The following is a 12,950-nucleotide window of genomic DNA, read 5'->3' as shown; positions in this document are numbered from 1 at the left end:
GTCCATCAGTCTGTCAGTCTGTCTCTCTGTCCATCCTTCCGTCTGTCTGTCTGTCTATACTTATTGTTGGTTTTATGCTGTTTCTCCTATACTGCCCTTACATTTTATCACTTTAGTAACTCTGTTGTTATTGATGTGACTTGTGCTTTTATGACTCCTACATCCTGCCATCTTATTATGTTTATAAATCTTTCCTCCCATTTTGATTTATTACCACAGATGTTAAGGTTGAAAAAGTTCAACCCTTCCCTCGTACAAGTATTATAAACAGAGGAAGGCAAAAGCCATCTACCTCCAATATGGCTCAGATGTGGAAAATCCTTCCTGGCTCCAATATGGGTTTCTATGGTAGAAAACCTTTTTTTCAGTCTGGCACCATATCCCCTTGTCATCTGTTTTATGTGTCAGTGTCTGTTGATATTACCTGCAACTATTCTTTGCAAATATAATCTGATTGTATTCATGTTATTAAGTGAGAGCCCTTTAGTTATATCCCTTGGCCAAACATATTAGATGTACCTGATGGAAATTGAGTTGGATCCAAGGAGAGGAGAGATGTAGAACCTGTTATGGACTAAAAGAAAGCAGGGATTGGTCAATGTGTCCTGAAATATTGATATTAAAGGAGAACCAAATCCATGCTAATAAAAACCCCTACCCCACATAGACCCCCTCCCTGCTCCCCCAAGCCTAAGTGGCACCTTTGGGCAATGCCCCATACTCTTTACTTACCCCTCGGTGCAGATTCAGGGCATCAGAGTTCACAGGCATCTTCCTCTTCTCTACGCTAATCTTCAGTTGGAGCAATTTCGCAACAACTGCGCATGCGCCAAAAGTCACGGAATTTGCCGTAGTGCCAGAATAAGACCCAAATATTACTAAAGAGAAGAAGATGGCACCTGTGATCTCTGATGCCCTAAATCTGCACCTAGGGGTAAGTAAAGAGTGAGGGGCATTTACCAAAGGTAACACCTAGGCTGGGGGAGAAGAGAGAGGGGTCTATGTAGGGTAGGGGTTTTTATTAGCAATGGTTTGGTTCTTCTTTAATTGTGACAGTGGGATGTATGAGATGTGTGGCTGGAGGTGAGGGCCACACTGGATCTAGGGGTAGGCAGAAGCAAGTGCCTCAGGTGCAACAGTTGGATGTGAGACTGAAGAGGGAGCAGATTACTTGCAGAGAGAACTGTGGTAAGAGTTGGAGCAGGCGGAAGTGAGCAGCAGTGGTGCACACAGAGGGGGAGGGTTATAGATTTTAGCAACTGCCGTCTGTCTGTGTGCCTTCAGTGGCAAATACTTGGTCCAACTCTGGGGCTAAAGATGGGGGCTGATCTAGAGGGTCACTGGTGAAGAACAAAGATGGTGGCTGATGGAGAAACCAGAGATGGGAACCAATAGGGCAACAGATAAGGGCCAATGTTTTAGGCCAAAACTATATATATAGTATATAAGATAGGGCAAGTCATGAGTGCTAAAGATGGAGGCTAGTGGAGGAGCTGATTATCTGCTGAGAGCACTCAGGATTGCCAACAAGTGGAGAGTGGCAGCAGGGAGGAGTAAACAGAGGCGGTGCACAAAGAGCAGGGGAAGGGGGGTTTAAGAACTTAAGAAACTTAACCGATCTAAATTTAACTCGGGGCTCAAAAATAGGGCCAGAAATGGAGACTGTTGGTAAGAGTCAGAGATGGACAAGGGCCAAAGATGGAGGCGTGGTGATAAGGACCACATCTAGGTCTAATAGACAGGTCAAAAGATGGGTGCCGATGGAGAAAACCAGAGATGGGGCAATCATAGGGACTGATGTTATGGACATGAAATGGAGGCCAAAAGATGATGGGTGAGTGGCAAGGGCAAGAGGTAGAGGCAATGATGGTGGCTGGCTCTAAGAGGTAAAAATGGTCTGTGGAAATGTACCCATACGAAGCCGTGACAGGTGGTCCTCGGTGCCGGATTTTTCAGATGCTCAGAGATGTTTTCATCTTCACTGTTCTTCAATGGAGACTGGATAGAATAAAATGACAGGGTTAAATGATGTTAATGGTTGGTAAATATAGCTAAAGAAACCTGACTTTCTTGAAGTGGCTCAGCTCTTCCAACTGTCATTCAGATATGATAACTCCATGCTTTTCTCAGATGAAGAATCGCTGCCCGCCTCTTCCATGAGCATCCTCGGCGGCTGGAAATATTTATTGTCTTGTGTTGTTAACTGTAGTAAAGAAAACATACATTTATCAGTTATTATTGAATGCACATTTTTATATTAAAGATTAGTTTAAAGATTTTATCACATTAGATTCAATTCACATGATTTCATATTGCTGAGTATTAAACACTCAAATATCATATATAGATATTATTGCCAAATGGATTTTATTAATTATAAATCCATTACTATATATTTTTGGTTTTGAAAAGTTTTGGGGAACCAGTAATATTGTAGTCCAGTTTATTCTTCACTTTATATGTCGGGAGGAACACAGTCTGTACCTGGGCAAAGAGATTGCTGCCTTGCCACACACACACACACATACATATATATATATATATATATATTTTTTTATATTTAATACAAATTGGGGAGTTGTTGGTGTTTATCTCTTGCTACCAATCTTCAATTTATTGAGCCCAGTTTTGACAAATATTTGGGGCAAATTACTTAGGGGAATTATATTCTTATTTTTAACTCCAAAAATGTCTCATTATTTTCTGAAAAAGAATTCACAACAAAATATACTGATACTTTACCCAATATTACATTTACACAGTACATGCATTGTCTTTGCATATTGCAGTCAGGTACTTACTTCTGCAGGACAGAGAGGTGGTGGTACTTCCTGGCGTTCCAGCTGCTCCCAGTTGATGTAATTAAAAACTGGATGTGCTCGAATGTTTCCAATAAAGCCAAGACGCTTCTCTGGGTCCTTCTCTAGGAGCTGAAGAAAAAGAATATTTATATATTCACTCATTTCTACTGAAGTGAAGCTCTGTACTTGCTATTACTCAGTGAGATATTTTTGTCCAGTGCACAGGACCTCATCCCACCCACTGGCCCCAATGCACATGCGCAGGAAGTGTGACATAGTTTACGTGGAAGGAAGTGATGTCATATGCATGCACGTTATGTCACTTTCCACCATGCATGGGCTCTGCAGCCCACTAAGTTCCCCCCTCCTTTGCTATCAGACTTAGTAAGCAAGCCTCATGGCAGCGGGGAAACCGTTTAAAAATGTCTTTTTTTACCATATATGCACCCAAGGGTCCCCCCCTCAAAGCTTCTGCTTTGGGCACTGGCCCACGGATGCTTAAATATAAATACGGCCCTGCCAGTAGTATCCCCTCATCGTAATGAGCCAGTCAGACTGCAGGGTATCCCACAGCCATGAATGTGAGGATTAGAGCTGCTACTAGAACAATAGGAGCGCCATTATGTTCCTGGAGATTTATTATAGCAGCACTAGGAACATACTCTTGTTCTTGTACCCACCTTGTGCAGAAGATCTTTTATTTCAGCACTAAGACACTTCGGGAAAACGGGCTCATCGCAGATAACTGATGAAATGAACTTTTCACTGTTGCCGTCTTCAAAGAAAGGTGTCATGCCGGTGGCCATTTTACAAATGACAATTCCTAGCGACCACCAGTCTGCTCCGGCATCATAGCCTCTCAGTCGTAAAACCTTGGGAAGACAGAGCAGACTATTATTACTGCTAAAACCTTAATGGATATTTAACTAAACCTTTATACAATGATTCTGTCACTTATGACATGACCATTTGTACTGTAATTCAATCCAGGTAAATGGGTAATGAAACCAATCAGCGCAGATGTACTGCTGCAAGGTGCTTTTATTGACAACACGACATTAAGCTCGAAACATGTCGTGTTGTCAATAAAAGCACCTTGCAGCAGTACATCTGCGCTGATTGGTTTCATTACCCATTTACCTGGATTGAATAATTATTTTGTTTTGGATGGAAACAAGGGTTTTGGAGACCAGAATTATACAAGAAGGGTAAATATACCAGTTTATTTCGCATTTGTACTGTAAAACTAAAGAACATGCTGCAAACTCTAAATACTAAGCAGCTGCAGCGATGATAAAATCAATGTAAAATAGCAAAGAGATCAGATTCTCTAATTCCTCTGAGCTATATAATTTTATACAAAGCAACTCACCTCTGGGGCCATGTATTTCACTGTTCCAGCCTTGCCTCCAACTTTCTTCTGGGCAAACATTCCCTCTACAGCCAAACCAAAGTCAGCGATCTTTATGTGTCCCTCGCCGGTCAACAGGATGTTACCCAGTTTGATGTCCCTGCAAGGAAGAGATTAAGTTTTAAGATATGCTAATGGGGTTTGAGGGAACAAACACAGGTGGTAGAAGTTGATCCCGATCCTTGAAGCCTATTAACTCCTCACTATAAAAAATCAGTGACCCTCATTATAACACCTCTTCCATGAATGCTAAAAATCCAAAAATTATAGAGCAGAGGAAGCAGGATACAAATTCCCCTTAAATGGTAGAGAGGAGTGGATAGAAGAGATGGATATATATATATATATAGTGACATAGTGGATATAATATTTTAACAAGAAATATTGCTGATGCCCAGTGGATAGGTTAATATATGCCCAGATACAGATTGTAAGCTCTAACAACAGAATCCTCATTACCTCTTTTATTGGTCAATATTTGTATTTCTATTCTACAGTGTTGTGACTATGCTGTGAATATATTTATAATAATAATAATAATAATATCACACGTGATTAATTATATCTAGGTTTAAACTTCTTGGCCCTTTCATTCTAAAATGAATCCAACACTGACTATTTTTTCCCTAATTGTGTCTTTACTGCCAGTCTATAATTTCCTCAAAGTTGAACCTTTAGAAGAAGAAATAAATGTTACAGAAAAATAATAATAAGAGTATTGGATACATTTTACTTACCGATGGACAATCCCGTTGGCGTGGAGGAACTGCAGGCCACATATGATCTCTGCTGTGTAGAATCTTTGCAAATAAAAAAAACCAAACAAAAAGTCAGCCAGTTGGCATTCTCATACTGAATAAATACATTTCCTGATATACTCTTTGTAACATTCTTTCTTCACCACCATAAGTGTGCTTACACTGTACTATAACATCCAGTACATTAGTTACTGACCAGTGGGTCTCAGAAGCAGCACTGACCAAGAATAGCCCCATGTGAGTTTCTATTGGTCAGACTCATAATAAAATATAATCATAAAACTGTGGCTTGAGGGAAAGGTTCAGGTGTGCTAGCTTGTGGTTTACCCACCAAGGCCTCACATGCTCCTTCCAAGCATAAAACCCCAAAAATGTGTTTTGCTAGTTAGGGTCCTAATACAATTTATTAGGGGTCATTTTCAATGCCCTATGCAGTGCAAAGTGCAATAAATGACTATAATCTGGAAACATGGTCTTAGATCAACTTATAAGAAGAAACCACAGAAGAAAGGAAAAGTATTTTGCTATATTGGCACATATCTTTAAGCAAAAATAATCTTGACCCATTTTAATCTTTCTGTATGAAACTATAGATAATTATGGAATCTCTCTCAGGTACCATTGTCCCCACATTCCTGTACATACAGTGAGTCACTTACGTTATAGCGTCCATCTTCAGTTTCCCTGTGCGCTTTATGAATTTCTTCAAGCTGTTTCCACTGGCGTACTCCATCACAATGCATGCAGCCAGCTGGTAACGGAGACAAAGAGGAAGAAAGTGAAACACAGATCATTTGGATAAACCATGGGGTTATTTTTTTTTTTTTTGCACAATTTTCTTGGCGCTATTCTTTACCTTTGTTTGGAAAGCTGCATGCGCGTGACAGAGGAATGGGCATCCAGAAGCCATCCTCAGTATTCGCACCTCCTTGGCAATCGATCTTTGATCCTCGGCTTTGCTTATCACCTTCATGGCTACAGGTTGGCTCTTGTTGGAACAAGTTACCAACATTACCTGGCAAAGGAAGAAGAAAAGATAAATGATTAGAGGGTCCTTTCTAGGGACACAGCAACTAAATGATTCTGGGAGGATTAATATGTTTGCTTCCATGGCAATATAAACTCCAATCTGTTATATTGTGGGCTGCAAAATCAACACCTTGTAACTTAATGGCAAATATAACTACTACTATCAGGCCTGGAACTAGTGGCAGGCAAAAGAAGGGTGCAACAATGTGGGGGGGTGCTGGGCAGGTAGCTTCAAAAGACTCTTCTGCCTACCACAAGTCCAGACTCTCCTGTTTCCAATGGCACTCTCTCCTCTTGTCACCACACCCCCAGTGTGGCCGACCAAGGTTGCCTAGGGCATCTGGTTGACTTGGTCCGCCCTGACTACTATTATGGCAAATAAAGTCTGTTAGGATTGGCATATTATTAGGGCCGATTTAAAGAAACTGCTGGGTGAGAGAATATTGGATTAAATGTTTAGAGTGAAGATTTACAGACTTTTTCTTTTAACATTTGCTAGTGCCCTAGTACATGGCATGGATAGTGTATTCAACCTTAAAGAGGTGGTTCACCTTTTAAGTATTTTATAGAATGGCCAATTCTAAGCAACTGCATTATTTATTTTTTTATATTTTTTTTACATTATTTGCCTTTTTCTTCTGACTCTTTCAAGTTGACCCCATCTAAAAAACGAATGCTCTGTAAGGCTACAAACGTTTTGGTATAGCTACTTTTAATTACTCATCTTTCTATTCAGACCCTCTCCTATTCATATTCCAATCATTTATTAAATTCAGTGCATGGTTGCTAGGAACCTAGCAACCAGATTGTTAAAATTACAAACTCAATAACTCAAAAATCACAAGTACTAGAAATCAAACCTATTGCAAAATATCAGAATATCACACTCTGCATTCTCCCCTTCCTGACTTTAGCCCACACAATTTGGAAATAATTGGATTAAGGTGTCTTTTCTAGCAGCCAAATAATTCTGTCAGAACTGAAGGGCTTGAAAGGTCATTAATAAATTGAGAATTAGTGAGGCAAAAGTAAGAGAACATTTTTGACAGTGTCCTGTTATAAAGACTCAAGTGCAAGTACAACGTGCAATGTGTAGGCCTGAGAGTAGCGGCTTGAACCAGTGCACTGATGTGCCAATGTTAAAGAGTGTGTATAGGCACAAGTATTATTACTAATAGTGTTAAAGGACACACAAGTACATGATTTTTCACTCAGGTTTATATGTGAGTCTATATCCTTTACATTTAGCCTGTACAAATCAATATAGGATCATGCTAAGTTCAAATCCAGATAAAAACAGATAACTTTGTTGGGAATGCAATCACTTACCTTGCCAAAACTGCCCTGACCCAGCACGGCATGGGTACTGTAGCTCGTGACCATCAGTTGAAGGGGCCTTTTCTCTTCAAGGCAAGGTCTTTTTTGGATGTTTCCTCCTTCTGGAAAATAAGAAATTGCAAATAGACATCAGTTGTCAGCTTGTGCTATTGTAGGTACCTTCATATAGGGAACGACAGAGGATACACCCAACATTGCCTAGGAAATTTGATGGTACATTTCTAAAATTATAGTTTTTTTTTAATTAAAAAAAACACTCTGCACTGCTAAACATTTGTTGATACAGGTTTGATACAATACCCTGTGGCATAAGTCTCCAGTATTTTAGAATGGTGCAATCTCATTGGTCATATAGTCAGGCGTGTGGTTTTGGTGTAAACAGATTAAATCTTAGAACCATTAAAAAACTGTAAATTATTTTTTCCCCATTGCCACCATGTGTGCTACAGTACTGATTGTTCAGTTGGGCAGATGTGTGATTTTGGAGAAGAAAGATGCCAGACTAAAGTTTAGCATCTTTGAGCCCCCCCCTCCAGGTATATGTTTTGTCCTTTGTCACGGTGAACTGCTATGTACTCAGCGCCGTTTCTGATGAAGGAGCCGCCTGAGATGGCTCCTGCAATGCCGCCCCCCTCGCCGACTTACCTGTCGGGAGAGGAGGCAGGAACACTATTGTGGAGAGCGCAATTGCGCTCTCTCGCAATAGTACAGCCGAATTTCCGGTTTAAAAACAGGAAATTTGACTCTTGAAGGTGCAGGAGCAGCTTTTTGCTGCCCCTGGAATCCTCTCTGGCACTGCCGCCTGAGGCGAGCGGCTCAGCTCGCCTCATTGGTGGAGCGCCCCTGTGTGTACTTTATTTGTAAAGTGGTGTTAAGTAGAGCTGCAGTGTTGTACAACACATAAAGGTGCAATATATAAAAGTACACACAGGGATGACAAGTCACATAATAGATACAATACATATGCACAGTACACAGAGCTTATATAAGGACATTGAGCTTAAGTGCTATGTGTTAAGAGACACAGTAGGAAGGAGGTCCCTGTCCCGTAGAGCTTTCAGTCTAAGTAAGTGCAGCTCTATGATACTAAATATGGCACAATCTGATTGGACATTTGGGCAGGTGTGTGGTTTTGAAGGTAATTGGATGGCAGTATTAAACTCAATACCATTGGAACCCCCAATGTACATGTTTTGCTGTATGTCACTAACCCCCAAATATAATTAAGGGCGCTAAGTTTGCCCCAATTGCAACCAATAAGATGTTTGCTTTTAAACAGGTGACCGGTAAATGCTACTTGCTGATTGGTTGCTATGAGTTTCTGCTCCTGGACAAACAGTGCATTTTTTTACATAACCCCCTATGTACCTCAATAATCTGATTTGCTTGATAGAATGTAGGGCTCTTGTGGGCTGGACTGAAGCTTTGTATAGAAATGGTGATTGCTAACCCTCACCCAGATGTCAGAACTTTTGCTAAAAAGTTTTGTTGTATTTATTGCCAAAACAGTGATATGTGGCAACATGAAATAATACATGAGAGGGGGCCCAAGATGTACAGGGTCAATGCATGCAGGGGCCTCATGTTTTTTTGTTTTTTTATAAAGCAAAAGACATGCTTATGGATTGGGGGTGGTCCCTGAGTTTGGTTGTAGTTTTGTAATACAAGGGACATGTCAATGGAGGAGATGTGGTAGTGGGCACACAGAGTAATGAATCGGTTAAAGTTAAAAGTTTAATTTTATGCAATACAAGAAATGTTATTTTTGTGGTTATTTGTAGGATTTTAAAGCATGTAAATGGAATACATAACATCCTGGTACTTTACAATGCCATTTTCCCGCATATTCATTCATGTGATCCTATATGATCCTATATGTGAAGTCAAAGCATTTAAAGGATAGAGATAGTGCTTCACAGATTTTACACAGGGAACAGTTTTGGATTTATTTGTGGTTTTTTAAGTTATTTAGCTATTTATTCAGTGGCTCTGCAGTTTGTAATTTCAGCAATCTGGTTGCTAGGGTCCAAATTAACAAATTACATTGATTTGAATAAGAGACTAGAATATGAATAGGAGAGGGCTTGAATAGAAAGATGAGTAATAAAAGTAGTAGTAACAATAAATGTGTAGCTTTACAGAGCATTTGTTTTTAAATGGGGTCAGTGACCCCAATTTGAAAGAGTCAGAAAAAGAAGGAATATGATTTAAAAAAAACTATATAAGAAATAAATAAAGACCAGTTGAAAAGTTGCTTAGAAAAGCTATTCTATATTTTAAAGTAAAGGTGAACAACTCCTATAAAGAGTTAACTACCCTCTAAATGAGTAGTTAGAAAGTGACAGCTCCTTCCTGCTGATGAACCATGTGAGTGAAACATGTTGAGGATACAAGAGTTGTCTGATGAATAATTTTGGCATTAAGTATGTGTTACATGCATACATTTTGACTTTGAATATAAAGTATGTTATATACTTGGAGCTTGTCCATTCTGTAAAGTAAATAACTTCTATAGTGTATAGGACTCATTATATACAACAATAAACCATTTCTAAACATCCCCCTCCAATACATGTATGAAGGAAGAGACCACTGAGTACTGATAATTTCCTCTCTGCATTTTCTATGTCTATGCAGTCTGTGTTTGCCCTTGTTTGTATGGCCTACAAATCTGTGGAGAATTGCTCTACAATGAAAAACAATATCATATCTCTTAACATCAGGGGTGTAACTATAGAGGAAGCAGACCCTGTGGCTGCAGGGGGCCCAGGAGGTATAGTGGGCCCATGAGGCCCTAATTCATATACAGTTTCAATAAATATTAGTAAAACAAGTCAACCTCTAGACATTTTGGAGGGCTGAAAAATAATTTGCTGTGAGCCCAGTAATATCCAGTTAGACAACTGCCTAACATTTAAATATCAAAGAGAGGGAAACAGTAAACTGCTGCACATATTATGGCAAATTATTGCCATGTCCCAAATACATTGATCATAAAAAACAAAACCAGAAATCATTTAAAAAAAAGTGATCCCACACAGCCTGTCTCTCTGCCTCCATTTCCCTGAAAAAATAAATCAGTGATGGCACAGTGGAATGTATGGCCATCTGATTTTCCCTCTCTCCATCAAATGAGGAAAACCTTGTCCAGCAGTGATTAGCGAGTTACAAAGCAGTGGCAGGCAGCAAGTGGGAGCCGAGAGGTACATTTAAACTGCAAAGCCGGGACTTCTCTAATGACATTCAGGACTGTCCTGCAGGGGAGTTTTGTCTGTTCCATGTGCCATGTAGATGGGTGTTTTCAGCTCTCACTGAATTACAGTACAAATGACCCCATGTTATGTGCCCAGTATGTGCAGAGTATATACATTCTTTGACCACAGAAAAATCAAATCTCCGCTACCATTTTATTCTTCAGAATAAGTGACTGGGAGCTCCTGACTGGAGTACAAATATGACTGCCAATGACATCAACATCCCTTCCCTCCTCTCTATATAAACTGCTACTGAGACACAGATACACTTGTCCGTTATTTCCGTTACACACTGGCACCTGCAGCCATTTTGTACAAATTGCCTACATGACAAATATTAGCTGTCTCTTTTCCTTATCATTACCCCATGTTATGTGCACAGTATGTGCAGAGTATATACATTCTGTGACCACAAAAAAAATCAAATCTTCACTGTTATTTTTCCCTTCAAAATAAGTGGCTGGGAGCTCCTGATTGGAGTACAAACATGGCTGCCAATGACATCATCATCCCTCCTCTCCTATCTAAATAAACTACTGAGACACTTGTCCGTTATTTCTGTTAGACACTGGCACCTGCAGACATTTTGCACAAATTGGCTACATGACTCTCTTTACCTTATCATTACTCCCAGGTTTTATAAGGGTTGGAAATGAGCAAAGGAATTCTGTGGAAAATATCTAGTGGTAAGCAATCAAATGTCTGCAGACTGTACCATTGGGGAGGTATTTCAGAGCAGCAATATGATTGCTCAAACAAATGGGACAATAACAATGTTTGTTACAGGTCTATTTACATTTACCTATGGAATCCACTTTTTTTTTCTCCAAGACAGTTTATGGTTTCCCCACTACCAGTAAACATTTACAGCTATCACATCTCTACAACCCCCCTCCACTATTTTGCCAAATAGCTGTATTCAGAAGATATTCATATACTGCACAATAAATGCAAAACATTTACAGCTATCATGTCTCTACAACCCCCCTCCACTATTATGCCAAAATAGCTGTATTCAGAAGATATTCATATACTGCACAATAAATGCAAATCATTCAATGAATTATTAAAGTATTTTTCTGTACTAAACTTTATCTTACCTTCTGATTTAGTGTAGCCCTCCATGCTTAGGGGTCTCTTCCTTGCCTTCTTCTTTTTCTTCTTTTCTGCTTTCTTCTTTTTCTCCTTCTCTTTCTTCTCTTCTTTCTTCTTTATCTTCTTCTCTTCTCTCATCTTTTTCTTCTTCTCTTTCTTCTTTTTCTTCCTCTCTTCTTTCTTCTTTTTCTTCTTCTGTTCTTTCTTCTTCTCTTCTTCTTCTCTTGTCATGATGTTCTGAAAGTGGACTTTTTTGCGTTGATGTCCTTGCTCCTCAACGTCTCTCTTTCTCTTCATCTTTGCCACTTTGTTCACCCTTTCTTCAGACATAATGTCACAGCTAAGGGGCTGGAATGGAGTCTTCTTCATACTCCTGCCTGGAGGAACGGAATCTAAAATAATTTTGTACTCCACGGATGAAATATTCGCTCTGAAAAATACCCGAGGTAAAAGTCGCTCTGCTCTGGTCTGAGAACAAATCCCAACTGAATAACTGTCACAGTGATGTGATCAGCTGACCTCAGTAACCAACTGCCAAAGTGGCATGTGCACCTGCCTGCAGTCAACAAGTACCACAGTTCTGTGCCATTTACAGTATAACACCATAGGCCCATATTGAAGCCTGGTACAGAACAGCAGGGTAGAAAGATTCTAGTAACTGAAGCCGGTGTTACATATCAATATGTATAAACAGAGTAAAATCTCACTTGCAATACTATCTTCAAAATATTATATTTCCATAATACTGCTAGTTGTGGGCACTATGAATGCACCATGGTTGTGTATAATGTAAGTAATGGTATTTATAATTCTCTTTATAGTGAATGAGCCAGTAGTATAATATATATAGAATAATATTGGCAAGTTTAAATCACATATAACAATTGAAGCTGGAATCAAGCAGAATAATTGCACCAATGCTTTTTTTTCCACACAACCAGTTATCCTGCTTGGTTCCAGATTCCTTTGTTACATGGGATGAAACCAGTGGGAGCCATTAGAACAGGACATCGTATAGAAGACTCTGGATTACCCAGTTGTTTGAACAACCAAACAATTGTAACCAGACAGAGGCCTTAGTGTAAAAATAATATTCTGCTCCCAATGGGTTTTTGCCATGAGGCACAGTAAGAACATTGATGCAGGCAAAACCTTAGCCACCCCTGGTGACTGTACAGGGACCCCTTTAAAGGAATAGTTCAGTGTGAAAATAAAAACTGTGTAAATAGATAGACTGTGCAAAATAAAAAATGTTTCTAATATA

The 12,950-nt window shown here is 39.5% G+C and overlaps 1 protein-coding gene across 1 annotated transcript; it reads right to left on the bottom strand.

Annotated features, from left to right (window-relative positions):
• Nucleotides 1-1,600: 1,600 nt before the first annotated feature.
• LOC108707676 (protein kinase C theta type-like) lies at nucleotides 1,601-11,788 on the bottom strand. The gene is made up of 9 exons (XM_041581793.1): nucleotides 11,692-11,788; nucleotides 7,329-7,438; nucleotides 5,827-5,985; nucleotides 5,630-5,721; nucleotides 4,950-5,012; nucleotides 4,174-4,312; nucleotides 3,482-3,673; nucleotides 2,802-2,930; nucleotides 1,601-2,203 (listed from the first exon to the last, which is right to left on the bottom strand). The coding sequence occupies exons 1-9, from the start codon at nucleotides 11,714-11,716 to the stop codon at nucleotides 2,081-2,083; spliced, it is 1,032 nt and encodes a 343-aa protein (XP_041437727.1). The 5' UTR covers nucleotides 11,717-11,788; the 3' UTR covers nucleotides 1,601-2,080.
• Nucleotides 11,789-12,950: the final 1,162 nt, after the last annotated feature.

Source organism: Xenopus laevis, chromosome 2L (genome assembly GCF_017654675.1).
Source record: "Xenopus laevis strain J_2021 chromosome 2L, Xenopus_laevis_v10.1, whole genome shotgun sequence".
In the NCBI taxonomy this organism is placed as follows: Eukaryota; Metazoa; Chordata; class Amphibia; order Anura; family Pipidae; genus Xenopus; species Xenopus laevis.
This window is presented reverse-complemented; position numbering and strand designations above follow the sequence as displayed.